This window comes from Anas acuta, chromosome 1, assembly GCF_963932015.1.
Source record: "Anas acuta chromosome 1, bAnaAcu1.1, whole genome shotgun sequence".
NCBI lineage: Eukaryota > Metazoa > Chordata > Aves > Anseriformes > Anatidae > Anas > Anas acuta.
The window spans coordinates 126561405-126588591 of record NC_088979.1 but is presented as its reverse complement, the minus strand read 5'-3'; the positions used below and the strand labels follow the sequence as shown (position 1 = coordinate 126588591).

At 40.8% G+C, this 27187-nt stretch overlaps 1 protein-coding gene and 1 long non-coding RNA gene across 3 annotated transcripts in view; one reads left to right on the top strand and one right to left on the bottom strand.

The window, feature by feature from the left end:
• Positions 1-234: 234 nt before the first annotated feature.
• GALNT8 (polypeptide N-acetylgalactosaminyltransferase 8) overlaps positions 235-27187 on the bottom strand; it is a 38633-nt gene continuing 11680 nt past the window's right edge. The window contains exons 2-11 of the mRNA XM_068654251.1: positions 24759-25047; positions 23005-23171; positions 21708-21891; positions 19968-20165; positions 15720-15834; positions 8254-8439; positions 6812-6949; positions 5812-5907; positions 5065-5232; positions 235-2037 (exon numbers count right to left, since the gene is read on the bottom strand). Coding sequence (XP_068510352.1) covers positions 1867-2037; positions 5065-5232; positions 5812-5907; positions 6812-6949; positions 8254-8439; positions 15720-15834; positions 19968-20165; positions 21708-21891; positions 23005-23171; positions 24759-25047 — 1712 coding nt within the window. The 3' untranslated portion in view covers positions 235-1866. The remainder of the gene's footprint in view (positions 2038-5064; positions 5233-5811; positions 5908-6811; positions 6950-8253; positions 8440-15719; positions 15835-19967; positions 20166-21707; positions 21892-23004; positions 23172-24758; positions 25048-27187) is intronic.
• Positions 9979-27187, top strand: part of LOC137841398 (uncharacterized) — a 30783-nt gene continuing 13574 nt past the window's right edge. The window contains exon 1 of one of the 2 annotated variants that reach the window (XR_011088603.1): positions 9979-10500. This is a non-coding gene — a long non-coding RNA (uncharacterized lncRNA). Of the gene's footprint in view, positions 10553-27187 lie in introns of both variants that reach the window. The other variant, XR_011088604.1, reaches the window with a different exon arrangement.

Sequence of the window (27187 nt, the reverse complement as noted above, 5' to 3'; positions counted from 1 at the left end):
ACTGCTGTAGCACCAAAAACAAACAAAACAAACAAAAAAACACACACACAAAAAAAACAAAAATCAAACAAACAAAAAAACACTAAATTGTTCTTTATGTCTCACCAAGCATCACCAGAAAGCACTAGTCAGAAAACTGAGTTATTCTCTTGTGGCTACTGTCTTTCCTGTCTGCTAAATTAGCCAAACAGTTTCATTTGTGAATGGGCTTCAAAAAAACAAGACAACACACACTTGAGAGAAACCAATATATTAGTACATTTGAAGTGTTTTGTTTTGTTGTTGATTCTTATGTATAACTGTTGGCCATACATTAAGAAACAGAATATCCAGACTTTCTGGAATATTTTGATGTTTTCCAAACTCTAATTTCAAAACAAAATTGTTCAAATGCCTATTACATTTTGGTTGTATTAAAGTGGCATATTAAGATGAAGAAATGGTTAAGTGAACACTTTTTATTTACTATCACCACCAGCAGCAAGCCAGATTATATTCTCAGTAGCGCTGGCAAAATTTCCACAATCTTCACTGTGCTTTCCAAATTGCTAAATCCTTTGGCTTTGGTCAGACACACTGCTGAAGATGCAGAAAACCAGCAGAGCACATATAAAACATTTTCTTTGGTGTCTGGCTTTGACACAAAACATGGGAGTAAGAGTTAATTTTAGTAGGTTAAATCCAATCTGGATAAAATGTATCACTTTTAAAAATCAATTTTCAAGGGGAAAAAAAAAAAAAGCCACCAAAGATTTTCTTTTAAGAGTTTCTCCAATTCCAGACCTGAATATCAGGGATAGATGGTTCACACCAAGTTTACAGAGAAATCGGAAAACAGCAGTCATATCAATTCATGAGATTATATTCAAACAAACTCTGAACACATTTTCTAATCAAATAAAATGCTTGGCACTTTTTTGATAATGAAATTACCTCAGGCTGAAACTGTGTATAGTTTCAGTGAGTTTGTTTTGCAGGAGTTCCCTTTAACAAATAAACGTAGGTCCTAGGAGTGGTTACTCTAAGTAGGACAGCCAGTTCCTCCTACCCCTATTTCTATACTAGAGAAGAGGAATTCTTACTGGAGTTTGCCTCTCATTAGCAACTCTGACTGTATTTTACTTGTTTTTTTCAACAGGCATACACTACTGCACTGGCCTTATATTAGTTTGCAGAAACTACTGAATTAAATCCCCCTTAATCCACGCTATTAGCTGGCTCACATAAATCAGCTTCATGAAGGTATTCATAAAACAGCCTTAGTGTAGCACACTGCTGAAAATAATAAACTTTACTGAGAAAATGATTAATGTCCAGGTAAATTATACAGAAAGAAAATGCACTTCATTTCACCAACTAGCATGAACACATCATGACAAGAAGTATTGCATTATCTGCATCACCCAAGAAAAATTGTCCAATTCAGCCTAAGATAAACTCATAAACTGTGATTAAGCAAGAAGCCTTAGGCCCATATTTTTTATTTCTGAATATTCATAAGTTACAAAGTGAGAGACCTTGCACCTGCTCTACATTAATGAGCAGAGGTAAGCACTTCCAAATGACATAAATAACTCAGGTGGGCTGAAACACTTTTAGGAGTAACTGCTTCTCTCTGGTGATGACGAAACAGAGCAAAGACAATTCCAGTCCTAGCCAAAGAAACTCATGGGTAGGAGTGGGATTGGCAAGGGATGCCAAGAACACAGAGAGATGAATATGTACCTTTGCATCAGTAGATGACAGCTATTATAGTAAGTAACACATTGTAAAAACCCTTGCTATCAAACTCTTCAGTTCACTGCTTTCAGTGCTGTGTTATGAACATAGCAATTTTCAAAGAAAAAGATCCTCAGTTGAACACTGTCACTGCTGTATCCTGTGTTCCACATCTTTGGTCTTTCCCCAGTCCTTTACTGTGTGTTGAATATTCCACCTTTGTCCCGTGCAGGTCTGCATTACAAGTCTGTATGTACCTGTATTGTCTGCTGTGATTTCAAGGCATCTTTTAGTGTTTCTGTTGATTACAGCTGATCCCTACAAAAGGAAAAAAGAAAATATGAGAGAAGATGTGGGCATTTAAATTTAGTGCTTAGTCAGAAAGTAATTGTCTTGGCCTCTACAAATGAGTCTGACAAAGACTGCTAGGAGACAGATATAAAAGAAAAATTTTACACTTGCCTCACGCTAATGACACATGACAGTTTTTGGTACCCTTCAATGCCTATTAAATATATTTAGAAATTTATTTTGTGTTTGCTTTTCAGAGTTTTTAATTCTTGTTTTGTTTTGTTTTTGTTTTTCCTTTTACACTTCAAATAAACATTTTATTACATTATAAAATAATAGAATCATAATCATAGAATCATAGAATCACAGAACAGTTTGGATTGGAAGGGGCCTTAAAGACCATCCAGTTCCAACCCCCTGGCCATGGGCAGGAACACCTCTCACTAGACCAGGTTCCTAAAAGCCCCATCCAGCCTGGCCTTGAACACTTCCAGGGACGGGGCATCCACAGCTCCTCCGGGCAGCCTGTTTCAGTGCTTCACCACCCTCATTGGAAAGAATTCCTTCCTAATATGTAATCTAAATCTACCTTCCTAATATGTAACCTCAATCTACCTCACAAGAGCACAGCAGAGGGGGAGAATCACCTCCCTCAGCCTGCTGGCCACACTTCTTTTGATGCAGCCCAGGATAAGGTTGGCTTTCTAGGCTACAAGGGCATATTGACAGCTCATGTTGAGCTTGTCATTAACTAACACCCCCAGGTCCTTTTCCTCAGGGCTGCTTTCAATTCATTCTCCTCCCAGCCTGTATTTGTGCTTGGCATTGCCCTGACCCAGATGCAATACCTTATGGTTGGCCTTTTTGAACCTCATGATGTAGATACAAGCCCACTTCTCAAGCCTGTCCAAGTCCTTCGGCATGCCATCCCTTCCTTCTAGCATGTCAGCTGTGCCACTCAGCTTGGTGTCATCAGCAAACTTGCTGAGGGTGCATTCAATCCCACTGTCCAGGTCACTGATAAAGGTGTTAAACAGTGTCAGTCCCAATACCTGCCCCTCAGGGACACCAGTCATGACTGATCTCCACCTGGACATTGAGCCATTGACCACAACTCTGAGTGTGACCATCCTATGAATTCCTTACCCAATGAGTGGTCCATCCACCAAATCCATATCTTTCCAATATAAAGACAAGGATATCATGCAGGGCAGTGTCAAATGCTTTGCACAAATCCACACAAATTATATCTTTTGCTCTTCCCCTATCCACCAATGCTGTAACCCCATTGCAAAAGGCCACAAGCTTTGCCAAGCACAATCTTCCCTTAATGAGGCCATGTTGGCTATTACCAATCACCTCCTTATTTTCCATGTGCCTTAGTATAGTTTCCAGGAGGATCTGCTCCATGATCTTGCCAGGCACAGAGGTGGGACTGACTGGCCTGTAGTTCCCTGGATCTTCCCTTTTAAAAAGAGAATTTTTTAATATTTTTTTTTAAAGATAAAAACTCTTTTTAAAAATGGGGGTTATGAAGTTCCCTCTTCCAGTCAGCAGGAACTTCAACAGACTGCCAATTCTTAACACTGTATCCTGTTTCTAAATAACTCGTAACACTGCATCCTATTTCTCAACAAAACTAATAACAGATAAAAGAATAGTCATCCCTTATCTCTAAGTTAATATTTCAGTTTTAACTGTTGTGAGTGGAGTGGGGTGTGATTAAGTCATCTCATAACACTGGAAACGAGGATGTTGACAAGTAGCTGGGCTCCAGACCAACAGGATCTTAACTGGCTACTGTTTGCCAGTTGTTGCACTACGATAATGCTTGACACATACGAGGAACTGAAAGTTTACTTTTAAGGTGGATCTAAATCTTCCAGAAACACACCTGCACTTTTTCTAAGTTTTATGGCTACAGCCCAGACTAAAGATAAAAGAAATTCCGTATTCGAATTTCTGGAGAACATGTAGATCTATATTATTTGTTATACTTCACTGGAACTTACTTTGTCTTTCATCAGTTCAACTCTATTCTCTACCACTCTTACTGGATTTGTCTCCTGTTTAATTTTTCACTGAGAGGGATATATAGTAGACATTGCCCGTACATTATATGTAAAATTAATTAAGTACTAATTACATAAGCTAATAAGGTTTGAACTGCCTGACAAGGGTGAAGATGCATGGCTTCCTTTCCCACCTCTCCCTCCATCATTGCTGTTGCTGCCAGTTTATCCTCCCCCAGCACCATGACATGCCATGGCTGTATCTCTTCCTAGACTAGTTGACTAAGCAGAAGGAAGAGGTACTGAGTACAGAAGATGAAAATATCACTGAGGCTCTTAAGCGTGTCAGCATCAGCTAGCATAAATACTGCACAAATGGAGACAACTGACCTTTTCATAGCATGAAGACTCTAATGACCAGCTGTAACCAGAGCACTGAAAGGATAAACCTAGCCTGATCTCTGGCTAGGACATCCATGCTCAGACACTGTTACAGATGAAAGTACTGGAGAGGGTGCAGGATGTGGTGTCTTCTCCCTTAAGACCAACAGGTCCCATGAGAAGACTGGGAAGACAGATGGTGGATAGTGGAGAGGGTTCATGATGCACAGTCAGACCAAAAGCAATAGAGATTCCTCGGCTTGCATATTTCCTACCTTTCAGCTGAGCTGTGAGCAAGTGAATGTTTTTAGTCTTCTCAGCTAAAAATTAAAAACCTTTATTCTTTAACCTTTGTGTAACAGGCTTAAGCCAGCTGATTCCACCCAGACAGACAAGACAGATGGACAAATGTAAGTGACTATGGTTCAGATAACAAGTGAGGACTGGTTAAATTCTGGTAACTCAGTCAGCATCTGTTGTGTGACCATTCACACACCCCTGAGGACTCAATCAACTTCACCTTAGCTCTTGTAGTGACACCTGCAAGTCTTGAAACTGAGGCAACACTATTCAGAGGCAAGCTGCTTTGCAATGAATGTGTTTAAGGGTTCCTCATAATGGGAAAGCTTATCAAAATGTGGGAGCATAGAAATGCACCTACCTGCTTAAAATCCCAGTGCAAGTTCAGACCTTTACTCACAGCTATGTCACATTGCTCTAAAATTGGCAGGTCCCCTCTCCCAGGGTCTGTTACACATCGATCAACTGCATTTAGTCGGGCATGTAAACCTCCTATGTACATTTCTCCTGTGCTGTGATAAAACAGGTGCTGAAAGGCAAGGTGACACCACTGACAGTGAATTAAAGTACTAAAGAAATGTCATCAGCACATTGATAGAATACAGTTCCCAAACTGATATTGAGCGACATCAGCTGTACAGTACCAGTACTCACTGATATCTCAGTAATTAAACTAGGACAAATGTGACACCATACAATATCTTTCTCCTGTGATAATGAAAAAAAGCCATATGCTTACTCCTGAATGGTAACCCTCAGCTTCCTACCCATGGAGAGAATATGCAGTGAGGTGTGTGGAAGAGCTCCATCTCTCTCCCTTTTAATGCACTGATCTTCTGTCAATTAACAGGATCAGTATCAACATAAGGTCTCACATTTTTCAGTAAGGCAAAATCAAAAACCTTTAATTCACTCAGATATCTGCAGGAGCCTGCTCTGCTACCAGTTGGATTGGGGATCAGAATTTAATGAAATAAAGTTTAATATTTTCCTTTCAAAAGCATAGAGAGAATAGTCCTGCAGTACCTTTTTCATGTCCCTTTGAGAGCTGAAAAGGAACAGTTAGCAATACCTCACATGTGAATATCTGTTCACTTGTTTGCATTACCTGTGGTGAGTATGCATGACAGGGATACATAATTGGTGTGTTTCCAGGGACCGGACCTTGATCAATACAGATGTCTTCTTTCAATGTGTTTTTCATCTACAGAATAAAATACAAAATTTACCATGAGGAACAGCAATTCTATTTTTGACCTCATCACAAATTTTAAAAACTGTCCTAAGAGTAATGTTCCTTTATTCAGAGTTCAGTATTGAATCCTGAAGTGGGAAATGTAATATGGTTTTAGGAAAAAAAAAAAAAAAGAAAGAAAAAAAGAAAAAAAAACACTTTGAATTACTATTGTAGTAATTATTCATAAGAGTAAAAATCAAAAGCAAATTCTAAGGTACTTCAAAGGTTCATTAACATTGTGTAATGTTGCTCCATCTCAGAAGTCATCAGGCAGCTCCAAACAGGTGGGTACCACTGCCCAGCTCCAGCCTGGGTCTAGAAGCTGTCTAGCTATATTAAGAAGCCACTGCAGCCTGGATGATTAGTTCTCCCTTTTGCAAAGAGGGAGAACTACTGCAATTATATATATTGCTATTCTCTAGAACTATTGCTAAACTATTTGCTATCTCAATTCATACTTTCATGTTTTTCAAATTATCCTGCTAACTGCTGCAGAAAAAAATCCATACAATCCAATCCTTACTGTTCTACTTCATGGAAAAATGCAGGTACTTACAAGAAGTTGTTGATCTATTTTTGTTGATCAGTTGGTAAATTTTGCATTTTAAGAACAATGCATATTAAGCACTTTCCAAAATTACTTTTGTGTTCCCATCAGTACATATGCAATAACCACAGTTCAGAAATTCTAGTTTGACAACTAATATGAAAAAAGATGTTTGAAAGCTTTAGTGTCTAGAAAGACATGTTAAAAGACTTTTTAAAGTTTCGAGGGAAATATATTACAATCAGAAAAACAATGTTTGCAACTCTTCTTCCTAACACTAGAGTTAATGTGTTGTTCCATACTTGAAATAGATTCAGTACTTACTGTTCCATAGCCAACAATGTTGGGAAGAAATCTTAAATTAGGGTAAACATTTTTTATGTACCAGTCAAAGCCTTTACAGTTCAGTTTTTTCCTTAGCTCTTTTCTGGAAGAAACATCTCCATAGTCTATTCCAGAATTCTGCAAGAACACCATACTTAATTTCAGAACATAAAAGTCATCTGAGAAACCAGGAAAAACACAGATTTATTTCCCCATATTTTCTACTAATGACATACAAATTATATTCAAAAGGTCATGTAAAAAAAAAAATCCATGCACGTTTTTAAGCTTCAGAAATTCAGAACTTGTTTTGACTAGAAGTACCAATACACTGATGAAAAACAAACATGTTATGATTTCATACATATAAAGAATATCAAAGTAGTAAAGTTTGACAGAGATAAGTCCTACAAGAATTTATATCCAGTCTTTCAGCAGTTTTCTAAAATGCAGTCTGAGGCCTGAATCAGTTAGCTTAAGAATTTCAACATCCCAGAGGAAAGTGATTATTAAAAAAGAACAATTTTCACCCAGGTTTCATTCACTGTGAAAACTGTTATGTATGTTACAACTACAAGCTTAGTTTTTGATGACTACCATATTCAGATGAAAAAATCCATTTATTTATTGTAAAGGTTAATTAATGGGAAAGGGAAATGAATTATTCTGAAGCTTTAATTTATAGTATATGACTATATATTTTGATTCGTTTCTTTAATATAAGGAAAATACAAGTAGATGGGAAGCTATTCTTCCTTTGTTAAAGATTCATAAACCCACTAAGGGCAGACTGGGAAAATTCATACAGTTCTTGTTATTAACCAAAGATGTACAGACTCAAATGACTTGACAATTCCATATCTTCAACAGTTTGTACAGGTTTAAATCATATTCAGAAGTACTGAAGTTAATTAAATATATACATATATATATATAAAATGAACAAGTAAAAGAAACATAATTAAAGGACAGATTATTATTAAAGGAAAAATAGCAGCGTAAAAATGTTTTTCATGAACAGAAGGAAAAAAAACTTGAACAGTAAATGACTTCACAAAGTGAGAGGGAACCAGAAAGTTTGAAAAAGAATCAAACAGGGACCTACTTTTATAAGACTTACTTCATAGATTTCAGTGAGTGTTAAGAACATCAAGCCAAATGAGAAGTCAATATACTATGATTAACATGAATGAACCACTTTATGAGTGGTGCCTGATGTAATTCACACTGCTTTCGTAGCAAAAGAGGAACAAGTCTATGATCATGGCTCTTAAATGTCATCCATACCAATAATTAGCACCATATCAATATTAATAACTTTTTTTTTTTAATAACCACTCTTATAACCATGATAGCTTGTCTCTTTTCTTGTGGCCATATGCTCTTATTTGACCACTTTTAAACCCTCATTATCAGTTTGAAACATAGGAAAACATTGCCACCTCAATTGGAAGATTCCATGCAAAGTAGACCATGTACTTGTATTCATCCATCCATACTTCCGCTACTCGCAAGGCATTGCGTTTCAATGCAATACTCAAGTCTGGCAAGTAAGGCTTGTGAGCTCTTTCCAAATGAGCAATTCTCGAACAGGGCAGTACTTCTATTTTACCTCCACACTGCCAGGCCTGGATCAAGAAGAGAGAATGTCAGGTAAAGTTGCCTATTTCTTCAAGCTGTATGCATTTTTGTTAAAATGTTCCCATTTTTGATCTCCCTATTCTTTCACCAGATGAACTGCCATGACCTCAACATTTCCAAGTTCTATTTCTTGAGCGAATGACAATTTTTTAATACCTCTCATTTCTACTGTGTGTAGCCCTATCACAAGTCCAGAAGAGCAAAGGACTATTCTTTCTTACTTTTATTTTGCCATCATCATCAACAGAACTGCTCACAAGTTTCCTGTTGCAAGGCACTCAGAACCACTTCAATACTCTAAGGAAAACTGGTATATGCCTCCAAACAGTCTCATTAGAAGCTAGACTGCTAAATACTGTGGTGGATGTGGGTCTGAATCAGGAACTCTCAGGAGCAGTGACATTGCCTGGAACATCCTGAGAACAAAATTCATCCTGTACGTTAGGAAGAATTAAAGGGGAAGAAAAAAATCCAGTGGGTTCCTGGAAAATACGTGCATGGCATTCAAAGAGATACCTAAGCAGGCAACAGCCAACACATCAAAAGTATCAAAGTATCCAGCGCAAACATACCCAGCCTTACTATATAAGAACCAGTGAAAGTATGGAAGCTCCTCAAGAGGCCAGAAGCTATGCTAATCCAAACTCAAGCTTACTAATTAGGATTCAGAACTAAAAATAAAAAGAACTGTAAGAACATGAGAATATGTCCATACTGGACTGAAGGTCCATCTAACCTATTCTGTATACAGGAAAAACTACAAACTTACTCCTGGAAAAGTGTAAGAACAAACCAAATACATGTTACCGCTCACAGTCCTCACTTATTTTCAGGCCAGGGGACTTTCTGCTTATTCCTGTGATTCACTGGTGTTTACTGACTCTGACTAGGTTTTTCTTCAATAGCTCTTCAGTACTCTCATGAATGACTGAAAATTTTTAAGACCCACCATACTGTTTGGAAGGAGATCCACAGATCTTCAGCTGGGATAGTCAAGTTACTCCTCTCTCTTGTTCATTTTGAACCTGGTTACTACTGTCTTTCAAAGCCCCCTAGCTTTCATATTTCTTTAGAAAGATAAGCACTATGGTGTTTTTTAATCTTCTCAGGTTTCCTAGAATATCTCCATCCACCATTACTTTTCAAAAATACTTCCTAATGGAATTTTTAGTTCTGTAACATGTTCCCTAATAGCTGAAGACACTCCAGATAACAATATTGGGGAGGGGGGGGAAGTCATACATTCTTGATTTGAAGACATCTGAAGTTGAAGAATACATTACTTTCTAGGGGACATGGACCTTTCTGTTGTTGTTTTAAGAATTAAAGTTGTGCTCTTGCAGTGGAAAAATCCACTAACCTTGCATATTCAAAAGTGATTGCACAGACATAGCAGTGGGGACTATATTAAGCAGATAAGGGGACAGTGGAAGGTCCCACTGTCCCAAAATAAGGAGGATGACTTAAAAGAAAAAAAAAAAAAAAAAAAAAAGGAAAAAAAAAAAAAAAAAACAAGACAAGCAGTTGCAGAATCATCAAGAACAAGAAGCTACAAAATCATGGGCCCCTCCAGTTCAAAAAAAAAAAAAAAATAGAAATAGATGAAATTAAGGTTGGTCAAATAAAATTGCACATACAGGGCATTGTAACAAGCAGTGCATTGTTCATGAACCTGTAGCACTCAGCCAATGAGGAAACAAGGAAGGAATCCAGCGTCAGATAATAGGGAATACAGGCCCTTGATACACTTCCGCTGTGTGCTCCTCCTTGCCGAACGCCCACCATTGCAATCATGAATGAAAATGCTACTTCACTGAGATCCTCTCCTGAGCCTGTGTTATTGGCTGCAGATTGCTTCTCACAAACTGGGGGCTCGCCCAGGATCCAGTAGCCTTCAGGAGAGCCTTATTACCACTACAGCAGGAAGCCATGCCCCACTGATTTCAGCAGTCCTGTGCCTTAGTGACGGTGGTTCTGCAGAGAGCTGACAAAGGAACTGCGACTGGTTAAAAAGGCAGGATCGGTGAAGAATTGGGGAAGAAAGGAAGGTAGGCACTCCAGTTTCAAAAACTGACCAGGTAACTCTGTGCACAGACCAAGGTAAGAAATACTAAGTTTGCCTTGGGGATTGGGTAAGACTTGCGTGAAGTGTGATTGAGACGTACGATAAGAAGCGGGTGTGGAGTCCCAATCCGCAGTTCTGTAGCTCCACAAAGGGTATGGCCAGAGACAAAGTGCGAGTTAAAAGAGAGAAAGGAAGAGTCTTGTGGAAATCTAGTATACAGTACTGCCGTGCATGGTAAAGTGCTCAGCAGTACACTTCCATTTTCTAGAACTGGCACATTAGTGTGTGGTACCCTACAGGAGGAAAAATTTCTGCAGCAACACACTGAGAACGGCTAGGAAAAATAGGAAATAAGGGTTCCAGGAGACAGGGAGATATCCCTAGGACAGTGCCTACCAATAGTCCTCCAGGAAGAATGGTGAGAAATTGGAAAAAAATAATCCCAAAACTAGAGGAAATGATAAAAAGAAAATGATTAAATACTGTGTATTAATCTAAACAAAGGAACCAATTGACAGAACAGCAGTATTTTGGCCTAAATATGTGTCTGATGAAAACTGGGTTTGTCAGGCTTTGAATTTATACAAATGATAAGACTTTTTCCGAGGAGGAATTGTTACGCTGCTTGCTGTGTGCAGCGGGTAAGTCAGTTTTTAATGAAAAAGGGCCATGACCAGGAGAAAGAGGAGTCAGAGGGAAGGACAAGTCGATGGGAAACCTTGGATAATTTACACCCTCACCTTCTTACCCCCCCAATCCTAATCCTGTCCCTAGACAAAAAGTGCACTCTAGTCTCTGTCAAGAATTAGAACAACATAGAAGAGAGATCAAGAATTTCCTCTTCCCTGATACTAACAGTACTAACACTCCTATGTATTGTCTTAGGGAGGTCCCAGTGGGACAAGGACAAATAGGTTATGTGAACCCCCCCCCCCCACACACACACACACACACCACCAGCAGAGAGGTTAGGAAATTTAAGAAGGAAATTAAGTCTTTAACTGAGGGCTCTACAGGACTAGCAGTACAGTTACAATAGTTTCTAGGGTCTAATTTATATTTGGGGCAGGGGGGAGAATATTGATCTTGAGTATGTTACTCACTAGAGAAGAGGAGGGGAATGATTAGGCAGGCAGCTATGCAAGAATGGGAAAGAAGAACCAAACCCCCAGGACAAGGAGTAATTCCAGAAGAGAAGAAATATCTGTTTGCCGACCCCGACTGGGATAATATCCCACAACACAGAAATCATATGGGAGACTTAAGGGATATAATAATAATGGGAATTAAGGAAGCAGGAATAAGAGAACACTTGGGGATGAATCCCGAGGACCCAGCAGCCCAAGGGTTCCTCAAAGTTCATCTTGTGACTAAAGTCTGACTGGATATACAGAAAAAGCTCCAGAAGGTAGAAGGATGGAACAGTCACTCGAGACCCTCCTGTGGGAGGCCCAGGAGGTGTTTGTCAGGAGGGTAGATGAGACAGAAACGCAGAGAGCGAAACTAATGGTATTCACAGTGGACCAGATAGTGAGGAAGAGGGTTGGAGATAGAGGAAGAAAAGTTTCAGGGAAGTCGGTCCCAGGATGGAAGGGAGAGGAAGAGAGAAAAAAGAATGGCAGGCAAGGAAAGCTACCTGTTTTACAGCCTAAATCCTAGCAGGGACAGGCTTTGAGAAGATGTTTAAGTGTGGCTGGGACAGTCACCTCAAACAGGAGTGTCCAGAAAGGAAGAAGGAGGAGAGATTGCTTGCTGTTATAAATTCAGAGTAGGGGAGTCAGGGCTTCTCAGAAAGCTGGTCCACATCGAGAGGCCTTGATAAATGTAATGGTGGGACCTAATGAAGAAGTTGTATTTAAAGTAGATACTGGGTGTTGTTTTACCCAGCTGGGCAGCTGAGCTCCACTACAACTACATCACTCCCCCTTCTCAAAGGGAAACAGGAAGAAAATACAGTGGAAAGCTCTCAAGGACTGAGATAAGGGAGATCACTCAACAATTATCATAATGGGCAACACAGACTCAGAATAGGGAGATTAATAAAATTTATTACCTATTGCTGATGATGGGCTGGAGCAGTCCGAAACAAAAAAAGGAAAAAAAAAAAAAAGAAAGAAAGAAAAAAAAAGAAACAAGCTGGGGGCGCATTCTCGCCACCCACCCTCTTCCACCTCCTCCCCTGCCCCAGGCTGGCATGGGGGGGCCGGAGTCAGGGCTGTGGTTGGTCTGTAACGCTTCCTCTCTGCAGCTCATTCAGGGTTGCTATCTCTTGTTCTCCGCCGTGGGGTCCCTCCCACCGGGTGCTGGTCCTGTGTGGCCTTCTCCATGGGTGGCAGCTTTTTGTGAGCTGCTCCTGGTATGGGTCCATGCTGCAGAATCCATCCATCAGGAGCAAACTGCTCCAACACGGGTCCCCCATGGGTGGCAGCTCGCCCAGGACCCCTGCTCCTGCGTGGGCTACTTTCCAGGGCTGCAACTCCGGCCCAGCGCCAGCTCCTGCTTTCCTGGGGGCTCTCCATGGGCCGCAGCCTCCTCCAGGCCACATCCCCCTGCTCCACCGGGGGCTCCTCCACCCATGGGGGGGCTGCAGCGTGGAGATCTGCTCCATGTGGGACCCATGGGCTGCAGGGGGCAGCCTGCTCCACCAGGGGCCTCTCCACAGGCCGCAGGGGAACTGCTGCTGTGGTGCCTGGAGCACCACCCTCCCTCCTTCTGCACTCACCTTGGGGGCTGCAGGGCTGGTTCTCACTCCTCACTCTCCCAGCAGCTGTTGTAAAGCAATTTTTTTGTTTGTTTCCGCCCCCTTTCTTAAATCTGCTCTCACAGGAGCGCAAACAACGCTTGTCAGCTCAGCTCTGGCCAGAAGCAGGTCCCTTTGGAGCCTGATGAAACTGGCTCTGTTCTGACATGGGGCAGCTTTTGGATTCTTCTCACCCAGGCCACCCCTGCAGCCCCCCGCTACTAAAACCTTGCTACATAAACCCAGTACACTGGGGCAGCTAGGTCATCACTGGCCCATAGTATCAGAGCTTAAATTAACTAATGAAACCCTAAAGGTGACAGGGGCAGAAGGGACTGGGATAACAGTGCCACTTTTTGGGGACACCAAGCTGAGATTAAGGTATAAAATGATTACTGGGCAATTATTGTATGTACCCAAGGCAGGGACTAACTTGTTGAGAAAAGATTTGATGATGAAATTGGGCATTCAAATAGTAAGTTTTTAGACTGGAATAACAGTATCAATTAAGTTATTGACAGAGGTTGATGAAAAAAAGAGAGACCCTGTGGTATGAGTCAAGGAAGGAAATAGAGGAAGGCTTAATATCACTCTCCTGAAGACAGGTATGCGGGGAGGATATAAGGCAACAAATCAGAAGCAATACCTTATCTTAATAGAAGGACAAATTGGTATTAAACAAAAGGGCTGATTAATGATGGGTTATTGGAGCCATTCTTGTCTCCCCTTAACACTCCTATCCTGATGGTAAGGAAGGCTGACAGTGTTGGGTCTGTCTGAGCTGGAGTCACCTTTTCCCTGCAGCAGCCCGCACAGTGCTGTGCTCTGCACTCGTAGCTGGAACAGCACTGATATCACTCCAGTGTTGTGTCTATTGCTGCGTAATGCTGGCACAGCATCAGGACTCCTAAGCCCCCAAGAGCCAGCAGGCTGGGGGTGGGCAAGTGATGGGGAGGGGACATTGCCGGGGCAGCTGACCTAAACCAACCAAAGGGATATTCCATAACACCGGATGTCACACTCAGCAATAAAAGGGGGGGCTCTCGTGGGGGAGGGGGCTATTCCTCCTGAACAACCACTACGCGTTTGAGGCCCTGCTTCCCAGGACGTGGCCGAACACCGCTCGCTGATGGGAAGTAGAGAATAATTTTTCTCTCTCTCTGTGCTTCCGCGCGGACTGATTGTTTCTTTTGTATCTGTTTCTCCTTCCCATTCCCTTTCCCTTTAATTAAACCTTTCTCATCTCAAACCTCGAGTTCTCTGTGTTGTATTTTCTCCCCCTCCTCCTGAGGAGAGGGGGAGTGAGAGAGCGGTTGTGGTGGAGCTTGGCTGCCCACCTGAGTAAAACCACCACACAGATCTAAGAAAAATCAACAAGATAATGCAGAAGTGGCACCTGTGATTCCAAATCCATACACACTGATGAGCAAGATCCCACATGACTGTAAGTGGTTTAGTGCGATAGATTTCAAAGATGCCTTCTGAGCCTGTCCATTGGACCCCAAGAGTAGAGATATATTTGCCTTCAAGTGGAAAGACCCTGAAATGGAGCAGGAGCAACAGTACAGATGGGCAGTTATACTTCAGGGGTTTACAGAGTCACCAAATTTATTTGGGAAAGTTCTAGAGCAGACTTTGGAGAAATTTCAACCACCAGAAGGGATGCTAAAGTTACAATATGTGGATGATCTTCTATTGTCAGGACAGGAGAAATATTAACTGTTTTACATCAAGGGAGTCATTGGGGAGTTCAAACAATGTGTAGCACTGTGCTATGGAAATATGTATGTGAGGGAATATATACTCTGGCTAACCAAGTATGCAGGGTAAATAAACATGACAATTATTGGCAGCCAGCTTAAAGGGGGGCAAGAACCAGGTATTTGACCCTTCAAAAGTGTACAGATAGATTTTAAACTCCCTAGAGTAGGTAAATTTAAATACTTATTAGTCTTGGTCGATCATTTGTCAGGATGGGTGGAAGCTTTCCCTTCAGTATCTGCTACACTGCGAACGCGGTAGCTGACGTAATTCTAGAACAGATAATTTCCAGGTATGGAATCATTTAAAATATTGACTCTGATCAAGATGTCACTTTACATCACAAATATTCCAAGGGCTAATGTGGACTCTAGGAATTACAAGGGAATTTCACACTCCTTGGCATCCTTCCTCTTCTGGAAGGGTGAAGCGGATGAATCAGACAGTAAAGAAGTAAGTACTAAGTTAGTACTGGAAACTTTGACATTGGGGAAAATTTGATTTTGTTGTTGCCTGGTTGGGGTTGGCTCAAGCAACTATTTGTTAGTACTATAGTAATAATGGCAAATGTTGGAAAAACTTGAGAGTGGAGGATGTGAAGTGCAAAAACAACAATAGGGGTAAGAAAATATTTTTTTTCCCAAAAAATTGCATACTAATTTTCACTGCTTCTTTCAGCAAAAGGTTAATAAATGGCTTACCCTCAGGCCAAGTTCAACATTTTCTCCTCCATATATATGCATTCCACCATCTAGTACACCAATCTCACCCAGAAATTTTCTGTCTGCAGCAAGAATCCCCATTATAGATGGGCTCCTGTAGTATAAAACAAGCACAGTTGGAAAGAAGCAACAGTGATTAAAACAAAATAAAGTCAACTGGCCATCAATCAAAGCTTAAACTTCCAAAAATATCCAAAGGAGAGTAACAGGTTAGCCTCAAAACAAAATGTGGATCAGCAGAGAGGAATCCAGAAGAAAACAAATAATTTTGATCAATGGTCTAAAAAGCATGATCTAGCATTGTTTAAAGAATTAGTTCTATTTTGAGGAGAGATGTAGTGGCAGTTAAAATAAGAAGAAAGAAATCAAGTTAAACTGGAGTGAGGAAGAGTAAGGTTAGACGTTACACTAAAAAAACTTACACAGTAAGACACATTGCTAAGGGGGATCATGAAATTGCTATCAACTGAGGTTTTGAAACCAATGAGACAATTGTGTGGCAGGAACAATTTCACTGCAGATGAATCCAACCTAGAGACTAGGGAAAAGGGGACCGAAGGTGGATTTGGTCCTCTTTTGATATTCCCATCCACTGTGACCAAACCCATTTCTATTTTCTCCCATCCAAAAATTGTGGACCTCCTCTCCGAGCTCCCCAACACCAAACCATTCTTTAAGCTACCAAAGAGGAAATTGTAATTACTCTGTAGTTGTGACCAGGGAATGATCTGACATGGAGTGCAAGAGGGCCTGACAGTAGAATGAGTTCAATTGAATGGAAGTAGGAATTACAGGGTCAGAACAACTCTACATAAAGGAGGGAAGATTCCCTTGTCATTAAGAAAGGAAACAATGCTCAGGAACCATTTTTGGCAAACAGAACTGGTACAGGGAGATGAACCAAATACCAGGTTAAGGTGCATGGTGACAGCACTCCTATGGCTCATGCTGGTGAAGGTATATGTAAGGAATTGTCTTGTGTTGCATCTTTGGAGACTCTTTGTAAATCCATTTAGGGCAGTAGGACTTTTTTCCAATGCGTTGTTCATGGAATCTTTTCATATTTAAACAGAAGCATGTTTAATTTGTCTCAAGCAGTACAACAAAAAATCTCCAATGCTACAGTTGGCTTTCTTTCTTTCCCTTCTCCTGTCAAACAATTACTGTTTACTATAGAATGTTTTTAACACATTACAGAAACCAGTTTCACCTATAGCTTTTTGTCTAGGTATCCGTGCAGTTTTATCTCCAACCTTTAGTTAGAAGGCATAGTAGCATACAAACATCTGCCATGATTATATCTTAACTGTTACCAGTTGTTTTTTTCTTTTAATATTGTGTGACAGAAGGTTGTTAAGAGCTAAGGGACTGTCAAGACCACCCAAAATCCTTGTAGAACAAGGAGACAGATGTATTCAAGTATATAAGGAACTGGCTGGATGATCATACTCAAAGCGTTGCACTCAACAGCTCAATGTTCAGGTGGAGATGAATGGTGTTCCACAGGGGTCAGTATTAGGACCGACTCTGTTTAACATCTTTGTCGGTGACATGGGCAGTGAGATTGAGTGCACCCTCAGCAAGTTTGCTGATGACATTAAAGCTGTGTGGTGTGATCAACACACTGGAGGGAAGGGATGCTATCCAGAGGGACCTGACAGGCCTCATGAGGTTGTGCAATGCCAAGTACATGGTCTTGCATCTGGCTCAGGGCGATGCCAAGCACAAATACAGGCTGAGTGGAGAATGGACTGATGGGATCCACCCAAGGGTGCTGAGGGAGTTGGGGGATGTGATTGCTGGGCTGCTTTCCATCATCTGTCAGCGGTCATGGTCATCCGGAGAGGTCCCACATGACTGGACACTTGCTAATGTGATGCCCATCTATAAGAAGGGTTGTAAGGAGGACCCAGGGAACTACAGGCCTGTCAGCCTGACCTCAGTGCCAGGAAAGGTGATGGAATAGGTCATCCTGAATGGAATCACACAGCATGTGCAAGACAACTAGGGGATCAGACCCAGCCAGCATTGGTTCATGAAAGGCATGTCCTGCCTGACCAACCACATCTCCTTCTATGACTGGGTGACCTGCCTGGTGCATGAGGGAAAGGCTGTTGATGTAGTCTACCTAGACTCCAGCCAGGCCTTTGACACAGTCTCCTATAGTATTCTCTTGGAGAAGCTGGCAGCCCATGGCTTGGACAGGTACACTCTTTGCTGGGTTACAAACTGACTGGACAGCTAGGCCCAGAGTAGTGGTGAATGGAGTTAAAGCCAGTGGGAGACCAGTCACTGGTGGTGTTCCCCAGGGGTCAATGTTGAGACCCATCCTCTAATATCTTTACTGATGACTTGGATGAGGGAATTGAGTGCACCCTCAGTAAGTTTGCAGACGACACCAATTTGGGGGAAGTGTTGATCTGCCAGAAGATAGGAATGCCCTGCAGAGGGACCTGGACAGGATGGGTCAGTGGGCAGAGGCCAGTGGGATGAGGTTCAACATGGCTATGTGCAGGGTCCTGCTCTTTGGCCAAAACAACCACATGCAGCACTACAGACATGGGGGAGAGTGGCTTGAAAGCTGTGCAGAGGAAAAGGATCTGGGGGTGGTGATTGATGCCTGTCTGAACATGAGTCAGCAGTGTGCCCGGGCAGCCAAGAAGGCCAACAGCATCCTGGCTTGTATCAGGAACAGTGTAGCCAGCAGGACCAGGGAGGTGATCGTCCCCCTGTACTCTGCTCTGGTGAGGCCACACCTCAAGTACTGTGTTCATTTTTGGGCCCCTCAGTGCAAGAAAGATATCGAGGCCCTGGGGCATGTCCAGAGAAAGGCTACAAAGCTGGTGAAGGTCCCGAATACAAGTCCTGTGAGGAGTGGCTGAGGGAACTGGGGTTGTTTAGTCTGGAGAAGAGGAGGCTCAGAGGAGATCTTATTGCCCTCTACAACTATCTGAAAGGAAGATGTGGGGAGCTCAGGCTCAGTTTCTTCTTTCAGATAACTATTGATAGAATTAGAGGGAATGGCCTCAAGTTGTGCCAGGTTTAGGTTAGAAATTAGAAGACATTTCTTCTCAAAAAGAGTTGTCAGGCATTGGAATGGGTTGCCCAGGAAAGTGGAGGCATCACGGTCCCTGGGAGAGTTTAAAGAAAGGTTGGATCTGGTGCTTAGGGACATGGTTTAATGGGTGATATTGGCAGTAGGGGGACAGTTAGACCAGATGATCTTGGAAGTCTTTTCCAACCTTAATGATTTTATGATTCTATGAAAGGAGCCCTGAGATGGACTTGCGGGTGCTGGCTGCTCAGAAGCTCAACATGAGCCAGAAATATGTGCTTTCAGCCACAAATCACAGGGATGGAGCCCGTCCTTCTCCTATGAAGACGGGCTGAAGGATTTAGGGTTGTCCACACTGGAGAAGAGAAGACTCCGGGGAGACCTTATAGCAGCCTTCCAGTACATAAAGGTGGGCAAGGAAAGATGGGGAGTGGCTTTTTGTCAAGGAGTGTGGTGATAGTACAAGGAGTAATGTCTTAAAATTAAAAGAAAGGATATTTAGATTACATATTAGGATGAAATTCTTTACTCACTGGGTGGTGAGGGACTGGAACAGGTTGCCCAGAGAAACTGTGGATGTCCCATCCCTGGAAGTGTTCAAGGCCAGTCTGGATGGGGCTTTGAGCAACCTAATCTAGGGGAAGGTATTCCTGCCCATGGTAGGAGGGTTGAAATTAGATGATGTTTAAGGTCCCCTCCAACCCAAACCATTCTGCGATTCTATTATTCATCACAAGCTGGTTGCTGATACCACAGTACTAGTGACCATCTTCTGTTGAATACATAAACTAATCTGAGTGTTTAAGGAAGATGTGAGAAACACAAGGAAATAGACTGGAGCCTAGCAGTAAGAGTAGGTATAACAGCTATATGCATTGTGTTCATGTCTTTTTCTTGGTTTTGTGTGATGCATGAACAGTAAGGGTTGAAAAATGTTGCCGAAGATTATTTTTGTTGTGCATCACTCCAACAACTTCAAAGAAAGAAATAAATTGAATCTATATGAGTCTTCACAGCTCAGATATGTGCTTGTCTGGCAAACCGGTATACTGAGACTTTTAGGTCTGCTGAAGAATCCTCAGTTACAAACGAACAATCTAGTTACAATGTGCTTTGTAAGTTTCTACCCCACCACCTATGAAACAACCCTCTCAAATGCTGTTTATACTTACCGGACTGGAGCTGTTTCATCTTTAAGAGCATACCATTCATCTGGTAAAGGTTCATAAAGGCACCAGAGTGCCCAGTCAAATCCATCTGCAGCCACTGAATACTGAAGAAGCTCAAAGTCATCAAAACGAATATTGTCAAATACCGGTGATATTATAACAGTGCGATCTTCTTTTATTCGAGACAAAATAGGTTCAGCCCTACCAAAATGAATGAACAGTCTATTCAGCTTGAAAAAGATGAAATCTGTTGAACAGAACTACATTTTACAACTTGTTTCAATAAAACTGGGTTAATTAATTTATTTAAGCCATTGAGTTTGGCCTCCAAGAAAAGTTATGTACCAGTCTTGGAGCACTACTAACATGATTTCCTAATGCTGTGGCTCAGTTCTCCCTTACATTAGGCAACTTCTGAATTTGACTGTCACTAATTATAATAAACATAAGTTCCACACAACTTGCTGGGTTTACTGCTATCCTGGACTGCATCTTACAGGTTCTAGAGAGTCTTCACTATCTGCATAAAGAAACAAAAAAAGAAGAGAAAAAGACCCTGAGAGATGCTGTAAAGCACTGATCATTCCCCCTCCTTCCCTGTGCCTTGATGGCATAGCTGCTGTATGATGGAAGGGCTGACCAATCAATGAACCACTACAGTGGAAGAAATCTCACAGAAGATAGGCAAGGACTGACATAAAGCTCAGAGAAGAATATAGGGAGTGATCACAGTGATTGCAAAGGAAATTAAACTTATCTCAACATCAAGGACCTTTGTATGAATGAGTTTTGTTGTAGATAAATAGCAGTATCAGTAGAGTGGGGTAACTGGTTATGTACAGGTCCTTCCTAAAATAATAGTAGGAAGTATTATCTTCCCAAGCCAGCCAGATCAATATCAGGGAAGTGCATATGTGGCTCAGGCCAACATAGAAAGTGAAAATTGAACACCCAGCAAAATTAACTTTGAAGAGAGTAACTGACTTGAGTTGTCTTCAACACATGCATTCTTTCCAAGCAGATGGGGCCATCTAGCATCTTGATGGTGGGCATATAGGGATTAGTAATGTGAATCATGTTCATATTGTGATTCAACTGAAACTGAATTTGAAGTTCGATTGAAATCGCTATATTATGCTTGTGTTGTGACTTCAGTATAGTGCAGTATCACTTTTCTAAACAAAATTCTGTGTAAGGCCAAAAACATTCAAATAAGTAAATTTAGAATTAAAACATTAAACATGTCTCATGTCTAGTATCTAAAAGAACCTGGTCAGAGACTTTTATAATCTGACAAAGAGACAGCCTTTTTACTGGGTCTCAATTACTGCTAGACCTGGAAGAACTGACCTTATTTTTCCCTCTGTACTCTTGCACCCCAACCTGTCCAAAAGAGTTCTTAAAGCCATGACTAGAGGCCTTCAATATTACCTTTAAGACTGTAAGAAATAGAGAATATCAGTTAGCATGTTATCAAGGGAGAAAGAAAGATCTGGACCAAAGCCATTTTGGCCCACGAAGGACTGAGAGAAAAACCTTTTTACCAGGAAATGAAGCAACATGGACAAGAGTCAGCCAGTGTTTCTCTCCCTCTCAAAAACAGATAACTTGTTGGCTGTTAATTAACATGTGGCAGACCAGAAAGGAGAGCCATATACAGATGTTTGTCCCAGCTGCACACTTGAACTCCTTGTCCACCACTATCTCCCCATGTCAGAAACCCCTCACTCTTAGTAGTCTTACCAAGCCATGTTCACTTCAATATGGGCATCCAAAATTGCAACAACATCTGCTGTTGATGCCTCCCAGCCAGAAATCCGGGCTTGTGTTAGTCCTTGTCTTCTCTCATGTCTGACAATTTTCAGCAGTCCAGGATGTTTTGCATTGTAATTTTTTATCTGTGTTTCCAAAGGTCCTTTCAGATCATCTAAAAATGTCCCACACATTTCAATGATTTTTAAAAATAATAACAGGGGTCATCAATATTTAAAAATGGAGAAGATCATGTACATAACAGCTTTTTAGCTTCTCACAGTTCCAGATGGAAAACTGATTTGTTCTTTACAGTAGAATAGCTAAAATTATTCAGGTACTAATGATTTCAAGAGGCTTATTTTAAAATGCAGTTTTAGTTCCAGGAGTATGATTATGTACCTAAATTTAATTTACATAGAGTGGTATTGTATGGTTTCTAAATTTTACACAAATGCATCAGTATGTACAAACTTTATTAGACACATGCTATAAAAGCAAGTAACTAGCTGTCTTTGTGCAGTAATTTATGTGTGTATCGTATTGCTTGTGGAAAGGAAAAGAGAAAATAAACAGTCCTGAAAATGTGAAATGGTCCTGCAAAAGGCAAAATGGTCCATGCAAAAGGCATGCCAACTCCCTTACCAAAAGAAAAAAAATACATGTGTATATAGTGTTAGAGAAAAGGGATGGAAAATTTGGAACCTCTTAGCATTGTTTTTGAAATTCATTTGAATTCTTGCTGCATCCAAACTGGCATGTTTTTCTAGCAGTTACAAACCTTAAAATTGAGAAATCACACACAACTCATTAGGCAAGGAAGAAAAAGTACCCCTAAGACAAGGGGCATAACCATTTCTTATAGATAATCTTACAATGCCTTGCTCAATTCAATTTTAAGAGCAATGATGCATTCTCTGCTTCCCTTAGGACTATTTTCCATAACTCAGTATACCACTCTTCAAGGAGTTATTTCAGATGCCTACAGAAATAGCTATTTTAACATACTCTTTTTTTTTTTTTTTTTTTGTAATTTGTCTTATGAGCCCACAATAACAAATTTTTAACTTCAATTTTTAACCTTTTTCAAATACTTGCAGAGCATCATGCTGTTCCTTATTAGTTGACATTTTCCAGGCTACTAAGGAGGTGTGTTTTTTCTCACATACTCAATTTGTGTCTTAATTTTGAGCAGCCTACCCTGTGTGTATACTAACGGCCACCAACATTCATGTGACACAATAGCAGCATACATTTGCAAGACTCCTGCCTTCCCCGGGTCACTTACCATTTGAACTGTAATCATCTACTAGGATGATTTCTTTCAATAAATGAGCAGGTGTTCGATTAATTATACTAGTAATTGCACGTAAGATGATTGACAGTGCTTCATTCATAAATATAAGTACAACACTAATTGTTGGAAGGTCTTTGGGGTATGTCTTCTTTTTACAGCTGTAATAGAAGAACAATTTTAATACAGTTTCTGAAGAAAATCAGAGAAAGACATCTGCAGGAAGTCAGACCTGCGATATTGGACTTAAACCATAAGAATGAAAAAAGGAAGACCCAAATCCAAGATTCATTATTTGTTTCAGCCACATAGTGCTAACTGCTCATTCCCGCTAGAGGAAACAACAGAGCATATCTGTATTCTCAAACTGATTGTTTAATCCCCTTAAAAACATGTTCATGAGACTAACACAAAGTCCTTCTTTTAAGATGTTGGAGGGGAAAACACAGTCTGCATGAGCTGTGTAGTTATGTAATACAGTCCTTTGAGAGCCAGGCTCGTGCTCTAATGAGACCTCTGAAGTGGTAATCATGCATTTTTATTGTAGTTTCCTTAGCTTTACTGTCCATTAGTACAAAAACCTGGGTGAAAAACATCTTCAAAAGGAGGTCTTCACAAGTATGTCTTCCTAACTAAACAGAAGAGTACCAGGCACTGCACCTGATTTTAGGACCACACAGACCAATCATGAGCTTGCTTTGCTGCAGCACAGCTTTGCAATGGTTGCTCCAGCTAGTTCTCCCCAGAACAATCCCCAAGCAGGGTGAGCATTGTTCATATTGGGGCTGCCTCAAAAAGATCTGTGGTTGGCACAACGCTGAATGAGGTCTGGCTCCCTTGTCCTTCTCTCCACCACTTGCACGGCAGCTTTTTCCCCTTATGCAATTCCACACATCCACAATCTGAGCACTCCAAGAGACACTGCACAGAAAGACCCCCAAAACTCACTTGAGAAGCTACCACACAATCCTCACACTACTTCAGTCACTGTTAACTGAGAAACACATGTGAAACTGACATTATGCATCAGAGTTAAAGCTTGATGCAAGACTCAGAGGACACCCACAATCAAGGGCAACAGTCTGCCCTAGATGGAACCAGCTCCAAGCAACAGGATCAGGAACCAGTGGCACTATTCACCTTGAGAAAAGGGATTTGTCCTTCTCTTACACAGGAGCTTAGGGGAACCCCATTTACCTCCTTACAGAATCATTCCTGTCTATGTCATTACTGGTGGCTGTTAGACTAACCTGCTCTTGAAATCTTCCAGAGGGCTGCCAGTAAGACAACTCCCTTTTAACCAACAACATGACATGGTTAACTCAGGCCCAGTTTGCAACCCATTTTACATGTCACATTATTTGAAACTGTCTGTCAGATTTCATACAAGGATCTATAGGTACTAAGATGTAGGCTTTCAGTATATTTGTGACATTCTTCCACATTTATACCAGTTAACTCCAGTGAAGTTTAATAGTATATTTTGCAACAAATTATGTATCTTATCATACGATGCAGAAAAATGTGTTTCCTTTTTGAACAGATACTCATTCCTAATAAGGTTTCTAATGGTTACTTACACCAGCTCCCATAGTACCACTGGTCTGCTTAAAATATATATTATTTACTGAGTTCAAGAACCAACTAATTTCTAGAAAAATACCTTACAATAACTTATTCCAAAGCAATTCAGATTTTCTCCTTAATTTCATGTCACCTTGTGAATGCTGGGAGGGCTTTTACTGTACCTGGGAGATCTGGTGTCTGTGATAGGTCGGTCCAGAGGCAGATGATCACTGATATATACATTATACCCATATTTTAAGAACAGCTCCTGTGCAACAGTTTGTTCCTCTTCACTTAAATCTGCACCCCACCGTTTGAACAGAGCTGAGTCTGGGTACAGCAAACGATGTACCATCTTCTTTTCCTCTTTCATATTATCAGCTTGGCGTACTTCAGTCTTGGAGATATTTTGCAGCTTCTGATCATGTTCTATTTGTTTTACTTTCTTATGGACCTTCTCCAGTGATTTAGCTGATTGAAAATGAAACAGGATTCATTATAACAGCAGTTGAGAACACTGTCCATTTATATTGATTTTACATGGCAAGGTTTTGATAACAGTGTTAAATCATTAAACCTGCCGGTGATAAAGCAGCACAGCCCTTTCTGGCTACCAACATGTCGTTTGTAAGGAACTTGAGGTTAGGACAGTAACTGGGAGAGTTTAACAGGCAAACCACAGAGGGGATATTGCCGAAGAGTGTAATAACTGTGGTGAATTTGTGTTGTTGTAATATTGTAAAGGGACAAGAGGTAGACTGTGTGTACTTGTCCACCTCTGTAGGTGTTGTGATGATGTTATGTTCACTTTGGTGTGGATAATTTTTTTTGTTGATTTCTGTGAAGTGTGTGAAGATTGTGTGATGAATATATATATTCATCATAATTTTTAAATAAGTTTTTTACAGATGCAAGAGGTAAAATGTACTGTGCTTACATGGCAAGGTTTTGGTAACAGAGGGCTACTGGGGTGTCTTCTGTGAGAAGAGTCCAGAAGCTGCCCTGCGTTAGATAAAAGCAAGTTCCAGCTGGCTACAAAAGGGACCCGCCACTGGCCAGAGCTGAATCAGTGAGCTCAGTTCAATGATGGTTGCACCTCAGTGAAAACAGATTTAAGAAAGCGAAACTTCTGCACAACAGCAGCTGGGAGAGAGGAGTGAGAAAATGCAAGAGAAAACAACCCTAAAGACATAAAGGTCAGTGAAGAAGGAGGGAGGTCCATAACACTTTCCATACAAAGCATTATGTACTGACTGCAGCCCCCATTCCCCATTCCCCTGCCTTGTTCTGGGGGAGGTTGTAGAAGAGGGTGAATGGGGTGGAAGGTGTTTGTAGTTTGGTTTTAGTTATCACTGCTCTGTTATTAGTAGGCAATATATTACATTTATTTCCCCTTTGCTGAGTGTGTTTTGCGCATGATGGTAATCAGTGACTTATCTCTGTGTCCATATCACAACCCACAAGGGTCTTTTTTGATCATACTTTCTCCCCCTGTCCTTCTGAGGAAGTGGAGTGAGAGTGAGCTGCATGGTGGTGCTGAGCTTCCTACCAATATGAAACCACCACCCCATTATAAGTAAGCCAAATGTTTCTCATGGTACTATAGGTGAAGTGATCCATGAAGTTACAGCTAAAATGATATTCACATGAGAGTAGCATCACACCCTCCCTTCTACATAAGATCATTTTTGAAACATTACATTCCACATATCCTGCATCAGATTCTATACAAACACAGAGCAAGATACACAGTTCAAGAAATCTGGAAGTAGGGAAAATGCATAATTTTTTTAATGAGGCCCAAACCATTTTTATGCAATTATGCTTGGCTTATATAAATGTATTAAGAATCCATAACAAGGTTCTTACCTAAGTCCAATTGTTTATACCATACTGATTTTGAAGACAAAGACTGTAAATGAACTGTAAATGAACCCTTTGTCATCTCCATTAATAAGCTTACCCAAAGAAGTTGCATTCTGCTCTGTCAGAAACCTTTGAACTAAGCAGATCCTTCTCTGTCAAGGTTTCCCTAGGTTTACAATATAGGGCTGTGCCATAAAGATAAGGCACAGATAACCTGGGTGAGTCAGGTTACATAGCAAATATTGGTCTTGAAGACAAATACAATCAACAAACCCTTTGCTGTATCTTTTGAAAAGCATACTGAATGCTTTGACCTCTGCTCCATCAGAAACCTTTGAACTGAGTGGATCCCTAATCTCTCAAGTTTTGCTGGTGTTTTTTTATTTTTTTTTTTTTATTATTTTTTTTTTTTTTTAAAAGGGGGTTTTAATATTACACTGTGACATAAGGAAAAGGCACAAGTAACCTGTGTGAGTTGAAGCTTTTTACAGTGGGATGACTGTCTTGATGAATGAGGGGTGAGGAGTGAATGTTGTTTAAACTCAGGTAAGGCTTTTGACATGTCTTTAAAAACACCCTCATGCACAAGCTGAGGACATATGCACTAGATAAGTGGATGGCAATGGGGGTTGAACTGACAGGCTCAGAAGGTTGTGTTCAGTGGCAGAAATTCAAAATGGACACCAGTCTAGTACTATTTAACATGGTTAGATAGTACTAAACATAGATAGTACTATCCCACCTT